General features: G+C 48.1%; 2 protein-coding genes across 2 annotated transcripts in view; one reads left to right on the top strand and one right to left on the bottom strand.

Annotated features, from left to right (window-relative positions):
* The first annotated feature begins 2,522 nt into the window (after window positions 1-2,522).
* On the top strand, window positions 2,523-6,161 carry FTH1 (ferritin heavy chain 1). Its single transcript, XM_032779915.2, has 3 exons — window positions 2,523-2,684; window positions 4,008-4,133; window positions 5,841-6,161. The coding sequence occupies exons 1-3, from the start codon at window positions 2,634-2,636 to the stop codon at window positions 6,003-6,005; spliced, it is 342 nt and encodes a 113-aa protein (XP_032635806.1). The 5' UTR covers window positions 2,523-2,633; the 3' UTR covers window positions 6,006-6,161.
* Window positions 6,162-7,577: 1,416 nt separating this feature from the next.
* The window catches only part of BEST1 (bestrophin 1), a 26,131-nt gene continuing 14,520 nt past the window's right edge, over window positions 7,578-19,188 (bottom strand). The window contains exons 5-10 of the mRNA XM_032779914.2: window positions 15,942-16,096; window positions 15,185-15,262; window positions 12,173-12,325; window positions 11,433-11,513; window positions 9,952-10,103; window positions 7,578-9,386 (exon numbers count right to left, since the gene is read on the bottom strand). Coding sequence (XP_032635805.1) covers window positions 8,171-9,386; window positions 9,952-10,103; window positions 11,433-11,513; window positions 12,173-12,325; window positions 15,185-15,262; window positions 15,942-16,096 — 1,835 coding nt within the window. The 3' untranslated portion in view covers window positions 7,578-8,170. The remainder of the gene's footprint in view (window positions 9,387-9,951; window positions 10,104-11,432; window positions 11,514-12,172; window positions 12,326-15,184; window positions 15,263-15,941; window positions 16,097-19,188) is intronic.

Raw genomic sequence — 19,188 nt, 5'->3', positions numbered from 1 at the left:
TGACGCAGCTGTTCCGGCCCGGTCCCGGAGCGGCCTGGCCCGCAGGGGAGGCGCCTCCTGGCAGAGCTGCTGCTGCGGCTGGCGCTGCCTGTGTTTATCTGCGCGCTGCAGGCAGCTGCTCCTGAACTGCCACGCGGGGCTGTTATCGGCGCCAGCCTGTCCCGGGGCCGGGGCTGGAGCAGAGCCTGCTGGCGAGGCAGCTACCGCACCTGGGCTGGGTCCCTCGCCTTAGGGCTCCTCCTTGTGGGAGGGGGCTCTACTCTGTAGAGACAGCCTGACTGTCTGTGTAAAGGGTTTTCTCCCCGCTGGTGAAGCCTAGTATTGAGCTCAAGATGGATCACAGCCCATAAATGTATATTTAACTCCTCAGTAATGGACTCTGACTCTCTGGTCAGAGCTGCCCCTTCAGGTAAATAGAACTTCAAACTAACTTTGATAGTAAATGGGAGTCTTCCCTGTACATCTGAGCTGCCATATGAATTGCCCCAACAGCACTAGAAACTTTCGAGTATCTGCTAATCCAAATATAAAGATTCAGACTTGCTTGACATCTGAAATCAGAAAAGAGCAGAGTTTTGTATGTACTGCTCTCTTCAGTTGTGAATTGACCTCAACTAAGTAGGTGCCTACTACTCTGTACCAACACTGCAAACAGTGATCCCTGGACCTAAAGAGCTCCCACATGCTCACCTCTGCTGGTTTGCAGTGGCATCAAAGTTCTGTTATACTAGTTTTAGCTTAGCTTTATCATGTACCCAGTGGCTTATAAAACTAATGGCTATTGCAAGAAAAGTACATTTGCAGAATGACCCATAAAGAGCTTCCCAGTCTTCTCTGAAGTAGATCAGACTCTGGTATTTTTCCAAATGTCCCAATTCTGGTCATATGTTCAGACTTCTTAACCACACTTTGGTGTTCTTTTTGAAGTTAAAGAACACACTTTTTAACATCTGACCTAGAGAAAACAAGATGTCAGAAGAACATAGCACTGGGTCCTGTACAGAGCTCAAAACACAATTCAGTTTAGCAAAAAATGTTTACAAACATGTTCCTTTCTCCAAAAGTGAGACCAGAACTTTCTGCAACTCCTCTTTTTCTTAGCCCTTTTTAAAGCACAAAGAAACACCAGGCCAAAAAAATCACTTATGCAGAGCTGGCAGGCTCTGCGTGGCTCCCCTGAAGCAGTAACATGTCCCAACTGTAGGAGGAGGAGGAGGAGGAACAGGCAGAACAGCCACAAGGGCTCTGTGTGCTGCCTCTGCCCTGAGCGCTGGCTTCTCAGCTCCCATTGGCTGGGAACCACTGGGAGCAGCGGTGGTGGTGCCTGTGGGCAGGCGCAGCATGTGGAGCTGCCTGGCCGTGCCTCCTGCCTAGGAACAGTAGGGACTTGTTGCTGCTTGCAGGGAGATGCCCAGATCTAGTACCCCAAACCCCCTCCTGTGCCCCAACTCCCTGCTCCAAGTCCTCTCCTGCACCCAAACTCCCTCCCTCCATTGGTAATCATAACTTTACTTAACCAGCATTTTTGACAGACTGGCACCTCCCACATTCCCCCAACTTGTCAGATAACAGATTTTACTGTTAGTGATGTATAACAGAACTCATTCATGCTAAACTGATTTATTCAGTTTCTCTTCCTTTCTGCTGTCACTTTTTTAAAGTATGGTGCTCAGAAGGGATACAGTTCCCCCTTGAACTGTATGTATGTAGAGTTCATAACCCAGGTGAAGGGGTGACATGGCTGGGGCATGTGTGCACAAAGTCACTTTTAGGAGCACAGGTATCAAGATGCAGTCTGCTACAGAGTGAAAGTTACTCCACACCCAAAGCCTACTAACTTGACAGAGCTACAGAGTGAAGGCAACAGAAATAACAGAATTCAGTTGATTGAGATCTGCATTCACAGGCTCCCAGACTGAAGAAGTCTTACTTGTAGTAAAGGGCTACAAGGTTTACACCAACGCCTTGATCGTCGGGGCGCTGGGTGCCTGGGACCCCTGTAATGAATGTGTACTTGGGGCCTGTGGGGTGGGCCATCACTGTGCATGGCTCATGAGACATTTGATGGTCTCAGACACTATTCGGTGGTCTAGGGACACTTACACAGAGCACATCACCGGCCACAGCCAATACCAGGAGTGAGCCGGCATGGCTTTGTGCACCCACGGGGGAGAGGAGACCTATAAACCCCCTCTACTGAACTATATCCCCTGAGCCTTGAACCCACCGAACTGGATTCCACCATGTGAGGGTCATCCTGTCCCGGACCGCTTACCTTTACCATGACTGCATGTAACCCACTGTATGAGCGATGCACCCTCACCACTTCCTTACTAATCTTGATTCCATGCACTGTACACTCCGCATTGGGGACATTGCAGACTGTATATATTATGTGCTAACCAATATCCAAATACCAGCGTCCCTCCTATACTCTGTATGTTACCCCCGATGACCAATAACTGATGCTTCAAACTCTTATCATTTTTTATTTAAATAGTCTCTAATAAACTTCTAAATCTGAATTTTGTTTTCAGTCTTTCTATTTTGACCGGGATGATGTGGCTCTAAAGAACTTTGCCAAGTATTTCCTGCACCAGTCACACGAGGAGCGTGAGCATGCCGAAAAACTCATGAAGCTGCAGAACCAGAGGGGTGGTCGCATCTTTCTACAGGACATCAAGGTTAGCAGCTGTGCTAAGGAGACAACTCAAGGGCATAAAATGTGGTATGGTAACTTCCTCTTCTGATCTGCTCCCAGGCTGGAAGAGTGGGGCTATGAAAACCAGTATGGGCACACAAGTCACTAGTAGTGTAACAGTAGGCATGTAGATATTTTGTATTTTATGAACTTGTGAATAGGCACTAGAAGAGAATTGCAGGGCAGAGACATGGTAAATGAGAATCCATGATAGTTTTGATAGTTTGATACTAGTACTAAGGTATAGTTAATTCTCACAGTATGTCAGTCTTTCCTGTGATACTCCACACATCTAGTTTAAGATGTATTTAGAGCTGGTTCTACACTGTACAGAAATAACCTCCTTCCCTGATAGTCTCTTGCAGATCATATCAACTAGAGCACTCTCAACCCAGCTTTTGTTTCGTCTTGCAAGTGATGTTAGTATGCTTAGATTCATGGTTGCTAGGGAAACATGAATATTAGTGTTTCCAATGGCATGCTATGCCTTCACTGCAGAATTCCATGGGAGCAGATTAGTAGAGTCTGTAATCAATATATCACCAAGCCAGTCTGGATAATTTTGTATCAGCTATGTGATGTAGACATGACTCTTCAAAGGGATTCTAAATTCTTCTTAATTGAGAGTCTCAAATGTAAAAAAAGGGGTTCAGGAGAATCCTGCTTCTACAAGCAATTGAACTGTTCTATTTGGTTTTTTACATATCCCCAATGCTATAACAGGTGTCTTGAGCATCAGTCTGGTCAGAAGACTGCATGTGTTGCAAGGCCTTTCAGAACACCAGTAATTAACACTATCTTCACTAAAATAAAATCAGGGGTCAGGAGCACTGGTACTTGCATAACAAATATTCTGGTTCTCACTTCCTCACCCCTTCTTTTGGAGACCTGGGTTGGCTTAAAGCAGGGGTTTGTCTGGCTGAAGACCAGATTTTTCCTGCAGTAGTGAGCTGTTCGTGAGTCTTCTCACGATATTTAAATTTTCAGGCTGCACACTAGGTCACTTTTTCCCATGTTTAGAAGCTTCATTTCTTGAAATCTGTTTGGAGGAGTACTATGCTGCTCTGGGGTTATATAGATTCTTGAACTGCACCTCCATGCTGCCATAATGACAGCGACGTTCCTAACCATCTGGTATGATGGACCATAGTTCAGAAAGAAGATCTAAGTTTTTGGCAAGTTACCTAAGTCCAGTGTCTTGGTTCCAAAGAGATTCTGTCAAACTGAGTGTTCTCACTGCCCTGCTGCTGTGTGGCCTCTGATGGCAGCTAAGTTGTAGTTGTGTGCTTTCTCTTTCCTATGTTAGAAACCAGATCGTGATGATTGGGAGAATGGGCTGACAGCAATGGAGTGTGCCTTGCACCTGGAAAAGAATGTGAACCAGGCACTCCTTGATCTGCACAAGCTTGCAACTGACAAGAATGACCCTCATGTAAGTGGAAGCTGAAGCTGTGATTGGAATGTGCTTATGCAAGCTTTTAAGGATGGAGGGCTGTTTTTTGGGATGGGGGGGAGGGTGTCTAACCATGCAATCTCTGTAACACAAGCAGGGACTTCCCAAGGGATAGAATTCAGAGTAGAGCATCTTTCTTTGAAGGAGGGCATCCTGCATCTTAGCCCCTTTACTACTGTTAATATAAGCATCCACTCAGTCCTATGAAAAACATTGACAGAACTAATGGGTTGTTGCATTCTCTGATAGAGCACTGTCATATGCATATGGGTGACATTAGGCTGTCTTGAGGGAGCTGGCTTGTTCAACAGCAGAGAACCCCTGTCTGAACATATTTTCAGTCAGCTTTCCAGAAATAATGCTTAGCTAGAGTGATAAGCATAACAAGCTTTGTTCATATCTCAGTAGCCTGGTGACGCTGTGGATTCATTCTGATTCTCAGCTTAATATGACTCTAATAGCTGTCTAAGATGCCCATGAAGCTGTGGGCTGCTCTTATGCATGGGAGGTAAAAGTAGCTGTGAATCCTGAATTAATGTCTGAAAACCTGCAGGTCTCCTGTGAATACTACAACTTTATGGAGACTCAAAGTTGAAAACTTAAACAGAATTTGGAGGGGGGTGGGAAGAGGTTGACTTCATGATGCATGTTCATGCATCATGAAAATCTTTGAGATTCAATTGTAGAAATTCAGGGACAAGCAACAAGATCAGTGGATTGAGTAAATATACCTAGTTCTTTTAAATGGCTAAATGAATACTTGGAGTGTTCAAATTGCCAAGGGCGTAAATAATAAAGATTTGAAATTTAAATACTACAAGGGGAGGCTTCCATAGCTAGAAATAATTGAAGGAACAAGAGACCAACTCTAGCATATTTTTGGGTAGTGGTGGAAGCTGCTTTGGAGTTGGTTTTGATGTCAGTATAAAGCATCCTGATTCCAAAAATGAAGCTAGTATTTATCCAGTAAACACACAATCATTTCTGGTATCTAAGGGCTTCTGTGCATAGAGCTGTAATGTGGAGTACAGAGGTGTGATTACTAAAGTACACTGTATTGTGCATGAATTAGTCTGTACAGCTTGCTGCTGCACACTAAAGATCTTGCCTGAAACAGTACATGTTAAAGCAAACTAGGGAATGTTATAAAGATTGCTGATTACAGTATATTCCTGTAATGTGTATAATGCCATACTCACTAAGGTATATACAGAGCTCCAAAAACCTTGAAACTTTAGACATACACAACTCCACTTACTAAACTTAAACCCCTAAAATTAAATGAATGAACCCCTGGAAAACAGAAGCCCTCTCAGTGCACTACTGGGCACTGGCATATGCCTATGTATAGGTGATCTGGGATCTTCTACTTTAAAATAACTTGCGACATTTTGGTGTGTCTAGTAAATCAAAGGCTTTTCTGCTTCAGTGGTTCAAGAGTATAATCCTGTCTCAAGGAGTTTGGGGAGGGGCAGTCCTTTTCTCCCCCTAGAAAAAACCATGTAGTATAACATCAAATTCCCATGCCTAACAAACTCCATTAGGAGGTAATGCCATGCCCCCTTCCAAATCATACTCTGGAAGGTGCCAGAACCCAAGATCTGTTCTTTGATTCTGTCAAGACCTCCCCTTTGGCTGAATAAGTAATACTGACATGAATTAAAACTCTCTCCTTCCCTCTTTCAGTTGTGTGACTTCATTGAGACCCACTACCTGGATGAGCAGGTGAAGGCCATCAAACAACTGGGTGACCATGTGACCAACCTGCGCAAGATGGGGGCACCCAAATATGGGATGGCCGAGTACCTCTTTGACAAGCACACCCTGGGGGACAGTGACAATGAGAGCTGAAGTCTCAGAATAGGCCACCCATGGGTTTCAGTAGGTCTCCTAGCTTGCCCAGCAGTGCATGCATCTGCTGTTTAGATAACGTCATCCTGTACCAAAAATCACACCTTTTTGTTTGTATTTGTAACACCTTACATCCAATAAAGTGACTTGTTTCAAGTTTGTTTCATTTGCCTTGCACTGTAATATGGAGTGAGTCCTACATTTGGAGGTTTCACAGCATATTCCTGACTTACTTTGGGATGACCTCTCTCAGAATGGGGGTCAGCTGTGTGAATACATTAGTGGGGGCAGATCTTGAATCACTGACTGCATGCTATTCCTTTGGGTTCACCACAGACTGCAGCCTATGACTTAAGTTTAAGTGAATAGGGGAGGTGTTCCCTACCACTGAGACCTAATGTAGGGATTAGTCCATAAGTACATATGCACTTGGTATATAGAGAAGGCTTAGCTTAAACTACAGGGGGGGAAAGATAATCGTAAAGGAAGTGGCCAAAGAACAGTAATCTCGGTTCTCTTAGTCAAATGTTTGTACCTTGACCTCTTTACAGATACCACTCCCAGAAGCTTTGAGAAACACCTCGCATTATTAGCTAGCTTCCTGTGCTGCAAAGACATGGGAAAGAAAAGTGAGGCACTTAGTAGAGAATGGAAGAATTGTGGACTAATATTCTTCAGCAGGAGGTTCTCAGGCCACCTCTAAAGACCTCCTTCAGCAGGGAAAGGAGTGCCTCACTTACAGACAGCCCCCCAACCTGAAGCAAATACCAGCAACTACACACCACACAACAAACAACCGAGGCACCAAACCCTGCTACAAACCCCAGTGCCAACTCTGTCCACATACCTAGTCAAGGGATACCATCATAGGACCTAACCACATCAGGCACACCACCTGGGGTGTAGTCACCTGCACATCTAACAATGTGATATATGTGCCAGTGATGCCCCTCTGCCATGTACATGGGCTAAATGACAGTCTCCGCACAAAAGAATAGACACAATCTGACATCAGGAATCACAACATTCAAAAAAACAGAATACTTCAATCTGGTCATTCAATAACACATCAAAATGGTAATTCAACAAAAATTCTAATGTGAAGCTGCAGATCTCTAATTTGCAAACTAGATAACATCAGATTAGGCCTGAATAAAGACTGGGAGTGGTTGGGTCATTACAAAACCTAAACTTAATTTCCTCAATTCTAGTTTCTCCCTACTCTCACTCACACCTTGTCAACTGTAATGGGGCACTCTTTTAGCACTTCAAACATTATTTCTCTTCCATTGGTATCCTGTTAATTGATTTCTCATTAGACTGACTTAACAAATGGTAAAGCACCCCACATCCTTTCATGTATTTATACCTGCTCCTGTATCTTTCACTTCATACAGCTGTTGAAGTGAGTTTTAGCCCATGAAAGCTTATGCCCAAATAAATTTTAAGATGCCAGAAGGGCTCTTTTTTTTTTTTATTTTTTTTTTTTGCTGATATAGACTACCATGGTTACCACTGAAACCTGTCATACTTCAATTTAGCTTGGATGGAGGGCAAGCAAAGTTAGTGAAAGCTCCTTAGTCTTTGGTGTATATATAGGGGAAGGGGAAAACACAGTATCCTCTGGAACACCACCGCCATTCAGTGTAAACTGAGGAACTATGCATGGGGGCACTTGTTATTGGGTCTCTTGTGGCAGACACCAGTAAGGCTGGTGTTGTTTTGTAATGGGTCAGCATTCCAGGCATATTTAGGAAACAGACTTCTGATTTCATGTGTATGCACCCAAGTTGCCAAAATGCTGGTGTCCTATGTTGCTCCATTCTCAGGTACTTGCAATTAATGAAGAATTTTATAAAATCATTTTTTGCTTTAATTGTATAGGTATTCCCATAGGTGTGACACTGAGGTTCCATGAACTGCTCTTGTACACTCTATTGCATGAGGTTCATTGCTAGTAAACTGGCCCTGGGAACAAGTTCATGCCATCATCCATCAGGTACTGAAGCCTCAAACTTTGGCAGTACAGGGCTGGTATGGTTGTATTGCCTCTTTGTAGAAGCTTTATGCATCTTGAGCACCAATATCATTTGGGGTAAAGACACTGCAGTATCCTAAGTAGGGGGGTATCTCAGCAGTCAGAACAAATCAGCTGGTCTCTTCATTTAGCTGTATCTATCCACTTCATCAGACACATTCTCACTGGCTTCCATGATCACCTCCATCAGCCCGACGTAGTCACCCTCTGCTAAGGAGATACCGGAATCATTAGGTGAGAGACTTTCTGCTCTTCTCTGTTCCTCAGTGTGATGAGCACTAGCATTTCCATTTCCTGTCTCTCTTCCAGTCCCAGAAACCTCTATGGAAGCCTGTACCAGGGCACTAGATGCATCATCTGAGCTTGGTCTAGGCACAGTGCCTGAGTTCCCTAAACGTGACCTCTCCAGCACTGGGGATGTCACGGGGGTGAATGAAAAGAAGAGGGGCCCACTGCTACCAGGGGTTCTCATGCTGGGAGTATAAAAGTTGCTGGGATTATCTGAGTTTGGGGTGGCTGCTGGTGTCATGTTCTCCAGAGTTAGCCAGGGATGTCGGTGGCTTTTCAGACTCTTCAAGCTCTTGAAGCTGCCTTGTTTTTCATGGTCTGGAGACTCTGCTAGGAAGGGAAACTTGGGGCTTTCCGATACTATAGATTGAGGCCCTGGACTCCTAACAGGGGCAACCTCATTCGTTTTATTGTTCAACATGTTATTCTCTCCTTCCTCTACTGTCACCACCAGGGAGTCTGGGGCTTTGTCTCGCTCTCCTTGCCAAACAAAAGTTTCCTTAACTGCAGAACCAAGGGAGCTCTGGCTTTTGTCCACATCACTAGCCCTGGAAGGTGACAGGTTGGCAAAGTTGTCTCTCATTGAAGTCGAACAGGCCACGATGCTGGAGAGAGCAGGGGGCTTCTTGCGTCCTGGGCGCCTGGATGGGAAGATCATAGGGATGGAGCTGATTGGTGTCTGTGGAGCACTATAAAAGCCAGGTCTCTCATAGAAGGGGGTTGACACGAAGGCATCAAACTCTCTCAGTTTTCTGTCTTCATTGTCCCATTGCTCTTGTGAACTGGAGCCTGGGTGGGAGGAGTCTCCCCTTTGCTGATTGGCACTGCAGGGGCTTCCAGGTTTCCCTACATTCTGGTACAAGTAATGAGGGAAGGGGGACAAGGGGTCATTCCTCTTGCGTGGCAGGTTCATCCGGGAGGATGACCTGGAGAAACTAGGTGACTGGACCCCCAGCAAGCGGCCCAGATGTCCCAGCAGTGGTGTAGAGTGGTTTGCCTCCTCATTCTCTTTAATTTGCTCCAGCGGCTGGAATTCCATCTCTTCTTTCTGCATGCTGGGGAGAGGCAAAACAGGCTGTTACGTACAGTGACTCTGTGAATTCTGGAAGGAATTTTCCTCTAGAGTGTGTTGGAAGGGACCTTGATGAATGGACTTTTGCCTTCCACTAGAATAGTAAATAGAGATCAGTGAAGATCAGGGGGGATGACTGCAGTACAGGGCAAGCACTGGCAAACTTCAGCCCCTGACGTCTTCCTCTATATTGCTATGGGGAACAGTATCTGGCACACAGTTATGGACACTCGTGTTGGAGACGGGCAGAGGCATCATTATACACAAAGGAATGCAAACACAAACGTTTTGATGGAGGAAGTCGAATCTCTCTCTCTCTCTCTCTGGGCTATATAGACACAATCTCTTACCATGTTTTCACATGCACAAGAGAGGATTTGAGCAACACTGAACTCCAGAGCGGGGGCATTTGTGGCAGGGGAAGAATTGCTGCCTTCCTAGAAGAGCATTGGTAAAATCCAGAGATAATTTGATACATTGTGGCTCTGGGATGGGGTGTAAATCTGGCCTCCATTGATAATTTCTTGTGGCAGGAAAGTTTCACGCACCTAATGTCAAAGGTTGAGCCAAGAAACGATGTCCGCTTATACTCAGCAGTGGCTGCGGTGTAGGGTGGCTGGGGGTAGGACTCATTCCAGTACAGGTCCTTCTCCATGAGGGGCAGATCCTGGTGCATGTCATCCACAGCGAGAAGGGAGACCTGCAGGGGATGATGGGAATGTCAGACTCAAGGGGGTAAAATTATCATTCTGCATGGTGCAGCACCTTCATTTAAGAGAACAAATTCTCTTCCACAGAGTTTGCAATATGACTAGGCCCAGGAGTGGGGAAGGGATACAACAGGAAAGCACCCAATGAATAAGCAGCTGGGTTTGGTACATGGGTTGTTAGTTACTAGGGTTGTTCTTTATGTATACAAATTGGAATGAAGGGGAAAGTGAAGGATCACCATTTGGAGTATAGAACGGTGTGTTTCAGGAGGGATTTGAAGGTGGAGTTTGTTGGTTGGTCCCCAGTAGGATGGAGACTCTTCTAGGCCCAAGAATGAGTGTGGAAAAGGCACAAGGTCATCGATGGGAGAAGGGGGTGCTGGATTTGAGACGGGGCAGGAATGGCACAGCACAACGCCGTAGTGGGAGAGCAGTGAGATATAGACCAGGGGAGGCTCTATGTGTTTTGCTGCCCCAAGCACAGCAGTCAGGCAGCCTTCGGCAGCGTTTCTGCGCGAGGTCTGCCGGGCCCGCGGATTTGGCAGTGGTTCTGCAGGAGGTTCACGAGTCCCATGGATTCGGTGGAGGTTCTGCAGGTGATCTGCCGGTCCTGCGCCTTTGGCGTAGCCGCTGCCGAATTGCCGCCGAATCCGTGGGACTGGCGGACCTCCCACAGAAAAGCTGCCGAAGGCTGCCTGACTGCCGCCTTCACGGCGACTGACATGCTGCTGCCCCCTGGCTTGGCACCCCAGGCACGTGCTGGTGCCTGGAGCTGCCCCTGATATAGACAAGTCACATAAAGCCTTAAACATGAGCACAGGCCACCTGGGCTGGATAGAGAATGACACAGGAGGAGCATGAAGGGACGCAGCCCCTCACGCATGTGCAACTGGAGCAGCATACACAGAAAGTCACATGCTCAGAGGTGTGGTCCTATAGGGGCAGATCTTGTCCCATAACCTTCCATGCACGTGGACTGGTTCCTCAGCTACTGAGGGAACAAGGAGCTGGGCTTCCTGGCACATGCAGAAAGTGGTTCTTATCAAATCTCTGCTTACTCCTTCCCCTCCTTCTCCTTACTCTGACCCCTTTGTCTCCCCCCTCCCCCCACACTCAGGGCCCCACCCTAATGTTATGCTGTCTGCAGTGCAGAGAAGGAACCAGGGATGATAGAGAAGAGGTGCCATGTGAGCGCACCCCAACCTCTCTCCTTGTGTTTGGAGACCTGGAGCTATGAGTCTGCTCAGTCCTTGGGTGCTGCCCTATCACCGCTCTCATCTCTGATGGCCCTGTTGTTTGGGATCAGGGCCCACCATTACCTGCAGATTCCTGTCGATGAGCCAGTTGGTTTCAAAATCATCATCATCCTCTCCGAATGGGTTGATGAGCTGTTCAGCCACCTGCGCATTGAGAGCATATGGCAAGGGTTCAAATCCCCTTCCCAAAAAAGCATCCTGCAGGGCCACTGGGAAGCTGTGCCCCAGCACTAGGCCTGGGAAGCACATTTCAGCTACACTGCTTCTTGCAATGAGCAGCAGTGAGGGGGTTTAAAAGGGAAGATTAGCTGCCATGTGGCTTCTGGGACAGTTAGTGCTAATGTGTGTTTGCTGTTTAGTGTGTTACAGTCCATTAGCCCTGCTGCTGAGGAGGAGGAAGCCAGGTCTCCATCAGACAGTCACTGCAACTCCTGGATTCAGCCAGAGGGGTGGCCACAGAGCAATTCTCTGCAGGGTCAACGAAGCCCACTGCCTCAGAGCTAGGGTGACCAGATGTCCCGATTTTATAGGGCTTAGGATGTGAATCCAGATCTCCTGCAAGGAGGTGCACTCAGATACAGGGAACTGCCCTCAGCCTCTGCTGGCCTAGACAGAGAATGCTAAGCCCTGGGACTTGATTGTGGGCCTGTTGCATGGCAGCGCAGGGCCTGGATCACTCAGACAGTGGGATGTCCCTCAGAGTGATATGAGAAACTCTTGCCTGGGCCTGGAAAAAATTCCAGGCTTCCCATGTTGGGAAAAGGAGGATCCCAAAAGGTCAGAGCATGTTTCCTTGGACTCACCTTTAACCAGCCAGCGTAGAAGAAGAACTGCAGGAGAGTGAAGACAGGCACAAAGAGATCCAGCTCATGGCCAGGATACCCCTTCGCTGGGTCCAAGAACTGCCGGCCGATCAGGCAGGCAAGGAAGAAGCTGTAAACGGCCACTGTGACCACCTGGGAGGGGCAGGGGGATGCAGTCAGAAGCAGATCTCAGTTCCTAGCTTGCTTTCCTGGACATCCTTCCTTGGATTCCCCTCCGACACCTCCAGACTACCGCAGGCTGCTGAGGAGCGCTGCGGGACTGGTCCCTCTGCGGCCTTTCTAAGACTGTGTTTAAAAAGGCAAAGCTGGGCGAGTCTCTGGACAGGCACTGCCCCAATCCACCTGCTTCCTCTCAGCAGGAATGTGTCTTTCTGCTGCAGACATTTTTAAATGTACCCCCCACCCCTCAAATTATCTCCCTGTTCCCTCAATGACCATATAACTCTGGGGAAAAGCTAAAGCTTTTCCCCTTTACCGCACCTTCCACCTGCAAAGCACATATCTTAGGGGCAGTGAAGCCTCACAACACCCCCATGAGGGCCAATGAGGAAATTAAGGCACAGAAAGGTTGTGTGACCTGCCCGAAGCTGCACAACAAATCATAAGCAGAGCTGGGAAGTGCAACCTGGTCTCCCTTTCCTGCCCCCAGGAAACTTCCCTGAGTGCTTGATGTCTCAGCTAGGTGGCAAAGTGCTGTCTTCCCTACCGGAGCAATGGGACTGTTGAGCTACTGGTTCTTGGGCTGGTTCTCAGTTGAAACCAAGAGATACCAGTGTGGACCAAATGCTGGAGGTTGCTAGAATTCCCAGTAGGATGGTACCTGCAGTATTGCCGACCCCAAACTTTCAAAAAGCATGAGTCTGGCTCCCGAAAATGATGTGCTTGATTTAAAACTTGAGTAGTTTTATACAGATCTATTTTTAATTTGTCTTCTGCTTTCTCAGCCTCCAGGTTTCACTTGCAGCACATTTTCAAGTTTTTCTCTACAACCATGAGGGCTGGAAACTTTCTTTTAGTTTTTCAATGCAAGCTGAGATTCTCATGCAATCTCTTGATGCCAGAAGCTGGGGCTTTCTGATAAAAATAAATACTGCAAGACTTGTGAGTTGGCAACACTGCCGGGTGACCTTCCACCCTGCTCTGGACAACCCCCGCACCCAAGCCAGGATGGGAAAACTTCAGGGGCACTTGTGGACATGCCTGGCTCACAATGCACTTGGAGTAGGGCCCTGGGTCAGGGGACTGAGGCTGGATATCGCTGACAGAACTCCCATTGCAGGCAACTGGAAGCAGAGAGAAACTGTTTCCATTATTATGACTGAGGAGCCTGCATGGGCAGATTCTTCCTTCTTGAGGGTTTGACCTTCCTCCCACCCAGGCAGTGCAGCCTCAACAAGCTGGTCTTGCTTGGCATTCTGGCCCTGGATCCAAGGATCCATAGTGCATTTGGGGTGGGGGGTCCATGACAGGTTGGCAAAGTTGTCTCTCAGTGAAGTCGAACAGGCCATGATGCTGGAGAGAGCAGGGGGCTTCTTGTGTCCTAGGAAGATGCCTGGATGGGAAGATCATAGGGATGGAGCTGATTGATGTCTGTGGAGCACTATAAAAGCCAGGTATCTCATAGAAGAGGGCTGACACGAAGGCATCAGACTCTAAGTTTTCTGTCTTCATTGTCCCATTGCTCCTGTGAACTGGCGCCTGGGTGGGAGGAGTCTCCCTTTGCTGATTGGCACTGCAGGGGCTTTCAGGTTTCCCTACATCCTGGTACAAGTAATGAGGGAAAGGGGACAAGGGGTCATTCCTCTTGTGTGGCAGGTTCATCCGAGAGGATGACCTGGAGAAACTCGGTGACTGGACCCCCCCAGCAGGCGGCCCAGATGTCCCAGCAGTGGCATGAATCCCCTGACCATGCCTCATTATTAGCTGAATCCCCACTCTGTACTCCTTGGGCATGGCTTCGGCTGTACAGTTCCCTGTTGTCTATGGATGCCTAGACACCCCGAAGAGCTAACCACTGTGTGGAGCTGACATTGCTGGCTCAGGACATTAGTGCACAGTGTGTGTGCGCATGAGGGGGTGAGCAGAGGTGGTTTAGCGCTGTGCCGTGCACTCCAGGAAAGCATCCTCTAGCCACCCGTAGTGTCCGAGCTCCTGTGGAACAGCACTGTGACTAGCTGTGGTCTTTGATCCTAGTTTGCAGGAGAATCTGATCTGCACAGGACTCTAAATAAATCCCCCACTAACCTTTGCAGCCATCCAGAACTGGAGTTGTTCCTATTTCACAGCAGACCACACTAATGGGAGTGAGCATTGCCTAAGCAGCTGCATTATGCAAGATGGGGCTGGCCTCAAGCTGTCTATCCGGGGGTTGCTGTCAGAGAGTTATTGAACGGTTAGAGCGAGTTGTGTCTAATGCAGATAAACAGCTTTCCCTGTCCAGAGGGAGTATAGAGATGGCACCTCCCACTCAGACCTGTGCTGCATTCTCCAGTGTCATCGGTACCAGCATTGTTGAGTGGGGAGAAGCTGATGCATTTGCAGGCTGATGAGCAGGCATTGGAGGGGTGTACATGTAGGAGGTATACATGGGAGTGTGTCTGGAGTTCATTTATATCTATAGTGTGTGTGGGGACACATGGGTCACCCACCGTAGGTTTGTCCATGGGTTGTCTGTCTGTGAATTGATGAGGAATGTGGGTGTGCATGCCTGGGATCGGTGTGTGTGTGCTGGGGATATGTGTTTGCTGCATAAGTTGGTGTTTATGTGTGTGGGTAAGTCTGTGTATGTAGAGTGTGCATTGGGGGAGTCTCCATGTGTGGTTTTGGGGTATATCTGGGGGTCCATGTGGGCGGTGGTGGTGTATGTGGAGAACCACATTTGTATTAAAGAGCCTTGCCTGTTTCCCAGCACATTGTGTCTCTGTCTGCTGTGATTCACCTTGCAGAGGCCATTGGGTGGGGCAGTGGCTGCAGAGGGCCTCCTGCACTCACCTGAGTGTATACCAGCGGGATGCTGATCCAGTCATACCCATAGAGTCGCCCACACTGGCTACGCAAGGTGTTTAGTTCCTGGAGTGGGGAACAACAGAGAAAAGCGAATGGCTCCCTTCTACAGAAAAGCTACCTCATACTAACACCCTGCCATGCTCCTTCCCCTCCAGACTGCGCTTAACCCCACGCAGGGCACACCTCCCAGATAGAGCAGGGAATTCACTTTCTATGGTCATTCATTCCTGGGCTTTGCCCATTCTTAAATATTGAGCTTTCTGCCCTCCCCACTGCCACACTGGAGCACCAGTGGGACCTCTGGCTTGTCCTGAAGGGACCCTTTCTTTACTGAAGTCAGGAGGGGATTCAGGGCCTGATTCTCCTCTCACACTGGTGCAAACTGAGAGTAACTCCTCTGGAGTCAATGGCATTACACCCTTGTAAAGCAGTGTGAGAGAAGAGCCAGTCTCCTTGTCTAAAGTCCTGGGCTGTCTCACACAAATGCCGTGCTAGTGGACCCCACACCGTATTGGACTAACTTCCCATTTTCTCCCCTCCACTGAGTGATAGATATGAGTGGGCATGTTTCCCATTGAAGTTAATGGAGTTACACAATGCGTGTGATTGGTGCAGTCTCTAAGCCCCACCTCACCCTCCCTGCTCCCCTAGGTGACCAGCAGCAAGTCCTTCTGCTCCACCCAGAGAAGAGGGCAGAGCTGGTTCCTTCTTGACATGCCCTCTGGTTTTCTCCAGAACTCACATTCAGGATGCCCTGGAGGAGCACACTATCCCGGATCCTGCCCTCATTCCGCGCCTTCACAGCCAGGTTCGAGAACCACACACAGGGGATCCAGAACTTGTTGTGGGGAGAGTTCAGGCTCTCAAACTTCTTGTGCTCTTCTGGGGTCATGAGGCCTAAATGGGCAAAAGGAGATGGGGGACGGAAGTCAATAGAGATCCTTCCCTTCCAGTCTTTCCTCAACACATGAAAAACCCGCAGGCTCCTGAGGGTGGGTCTTCATGTCACAAAGCAAATTGACCCACACATCAGGAGAACCCATGGTGTCAGGGAATTTCTGCCACTCACAGGATGGCTCAAGATCTTGTGGAAACTCATGTGCCTGTCCCCCACATCTGACCCTACAAATCATCAGGCCAGCTTTGGACCAAGGAGAGAGAGGAAGAATCCAGGTGCAGAGCCCTACCTAAGGCAGGAGAGCCTGACTGGAGTTCTGATTGTCTGAGGATTTTGCCGCTCACAAAGTTTTGGCATGCACCTCTGAGCTCTCCATGATGACATCACCTCCTACACTGGTTGTATTCCACGTTCCCTGTCTAGAGGTCAGCACTACACACCCTGGGCTTGTCCTAAGAGTTCTCTCAGTGTAGAAAATCAGCTAATATTCAAAAGGCCAGTCTCCCACTCTCTGTCTGATAGAAAGGGGCTCATTTCTGCTGCCACATCCTCTGTGCATCTGATCCTGTAGCTCTTTACACCTATGTTGCACTCCGTGGCCCAGATTCTTGAGTGAGCTGTGATCAGTGCAGGAGTAGAGGGGAGAAGGGAGAAAGCTCTAAGCCATCTGTCTGCTCTCCTGGTCTATGACCAAACCAGTCCTGGCATAATTTTGAGTAGCATAAGTAGTTCTTAGTTATGCAAGATGGAGTAGTTCCAAAGGGCAGGAAATCTGTGGGATAGATGCCATCTAGAGGCAGGGTATTTGGATGCAATTACCCTAAGAGGGCAGGTTACTTCCAGGATAATTTCCCAGAAGGGGGAGAGTATTGATAGGATGGGGCCATGGGTCAGGGTATTTCCAGGGAAAGCATCTGTAAGCACCAGGTATTGCATGAGGTGTTTAGAACAGAGGAGCAGGATATTTACAGGGTCAGTGCCATGTAATTACAAACTCCTCTGGAGCAGACCGCAATTATCCTGTGTACCTAATGAAGCCTGTCTAGGTCTCAGAGCACTCACGCCCTGAAACCTGGCGTCCTCCCTCCTTGTTCTCAATGCTTGAGCTCACTGTTGCTTTGTAAGGGTATGTCTACACTGCACGATTATTTCGAAGTAGTTTAAACCGATATTACAAAACCGATGTTATAAAATCGGTTTTGCGCGTCCACAGTGCGATCAAAAAATCGATTGCTTATGTCCATGGTCCAAGGCTACCATCGATTTCAGTCACCGGTGCACTGAGGGTAGCTGTTCCTCAGCTATCCCATAGTTCCCATTCGTGTGTTGAGAGCACAGTGGCCTGATGGGGCATAAAAACATTGCCCGGGTGGTGCTGGTACAGCCTCACCCCTCCTTTTGAAGGCAGCAGACACACCTTTGGAGTCTTTTCCCCGAGTGCATTGAGGCAAATGCCATAGCACAGCAATCATGGACCCTGAGATCACACAACGGTATTCTGACCGTTGTCAACACCTCGCGTACTCTCGACTGACTATAACTGAACAATGAACTGCAAAGGCAGGAGGAGAGGAGGAGGCAGTTATTGCTGACGGTGAGAGACAGCTGATGACGAGATGGAGGCAGAATTCTCCATAAACCGCTGGCCCAGCGTTTCGGAGCTACTGCTATTAACGGCATCTACTACCATTGAACGCCGAATTTGGGCATGGAAACAAGCACAGACTGGTGGAGCCGCGATTGTTTGACGGTGTGGACGATTCGCATGGCTGCAAAAACTTTCGCATGCGTAAGAGACCTTTTTAGAACTTTGTGACATGCTTTCCCCTGCCCTGAACGCCGTAATACAAACATGAGAGGCAGCCTCACAGTGGAGAGCGAGGCAATAGCCCTCTGGAAGCTTGCAACGCCAGACAGCTACGGTCAGTAGAAATCAATTTGAGTGGGCAAATCTACTGTGGGGGCTGCAGTGATGCAAGTAGCCAAAGCAATCGTTAAGCTGCTGCTACGAAAGGTTGTGACTCTGGGAAACGTGCAGGTGATAGTGGATGGCTTGCTGCAATGGTTTTCCGAACTGTGGTGGGGCCATAGATGGAACCCATATCCCTATCTTGGCCCCAGAACACACAGGGCACCCAGTACGTGAACCGCAAGGGGTACTTTTCAATGGTGCTGCAAAGCACTGGTGACCACAAGGGACGTTTCAACCCACATCCACGTGGATGGCCAGGAAGGTTCATGACGCTCGCGTCTTCAGGAGCACTAGTCTGTTTAAACGCTGCAGCAAGGAATTACTTCCCAGACCAGAAAATAACCGTTGGGAATGTTCAAATGCCTATAGTTATCTGGGGGACCCAGCCTACCCCTTGATGCCATGGCTCATGAAGCCATTCACTGGCAGCCTGGACAGTGGTCAGTGAGGCTGTTCAACTACAGGCTGAGCAAGTGCCGGATGGTGTAGAAGTGCATTCTGGCCGTTAAGTGGTCGCTGGCGATCATTACTTACTCGCTCAGAACCTCAGCCAAACCAATGTCCGCTTGCTATTTGCTGCTTGCTGTGTGCTCCACAATTTTTGTGAGACTAGGGGAGACATTTATGGCTGGTGTGGGGCTGAGGCAAATCACCTGGCCGCTGAGTACGAGCACCAGAGACCAGGGCGATTAGAAGAGCACACCTGGAGGCGCTGCGGCATCAGAGAGCCCTTGAAACGAGTTTCAGCACGGCCAGGGTACGTGTGACTCTAGTTGCTTCCGCTTTGATGAACCCTCCGCATTGATGGCTTATCAGTGTAAGCAACCCACCTCCCCCTTTTCATTACACGTTTGGCGAAAGGAAATTAAATTTCTGTATCGTTTAAAAATCATTTATTATCTATTAAAAAGTTCATGTAAATGTGACATAAGGGGGAGGGTGGGTTCTTTTAAACTATATCCAATCTGAGTTTTTCACATAAGTCCCATCATATGTTGACTAGGAGTTTCCCTGTAAGCAACCCCCCTCCCCCTTTACGGGATGTTTCTGTTAATTTACAATTTTTCGGATCAAAATAGAGAAAGGAGAGCAAAACGAGCTTAGTTCACAGCGCAATAT

Source organism: Chelonoidis abingdonii, chromosome 4 (genome assembly GCF_003597395.2).
Source record: "Chelonoidis abingdonii isolate Lonesome George chromosome 4, CheloAbing_2.0, whole genome shotgun sequence".
NCBI lineage: Eukaryota > Metazoa > Chordata > Testudines > Testudinidae > Chelonoidis > Chelonoidis abingdonii.
The sequence above is the reverse complement of the archived record's forward strand: the minus strand, read 5'-3'. Positions and strand labels throughout refer to the sequence as shown.

Excerpts from the sequence above, each read along its gene's own strand:
- FTH1 (XM_032779915.2), top strand. The coding sequence starts at position 2,634 with ATGAAGCTGCAGAACCAGAGGGGTGGTCGCATCTTTCTACAGGACATC. Across the intron at positions 2,685-4,007 it reads TCTTTCTACAGGACATCAAG|AAACCAGATCGTGATGATTG; the intron begins GTTAGCAGCTGT and ends TTCCTATGTTAG. Across the intron at positions 4,134-5,840 it reads CTGACAAGAATGACCCTCAT|TTGTGTGACTTCATTGAGAC; the intron begins GTAAGTGGAAGC and ends TCCCTCTTTCAG.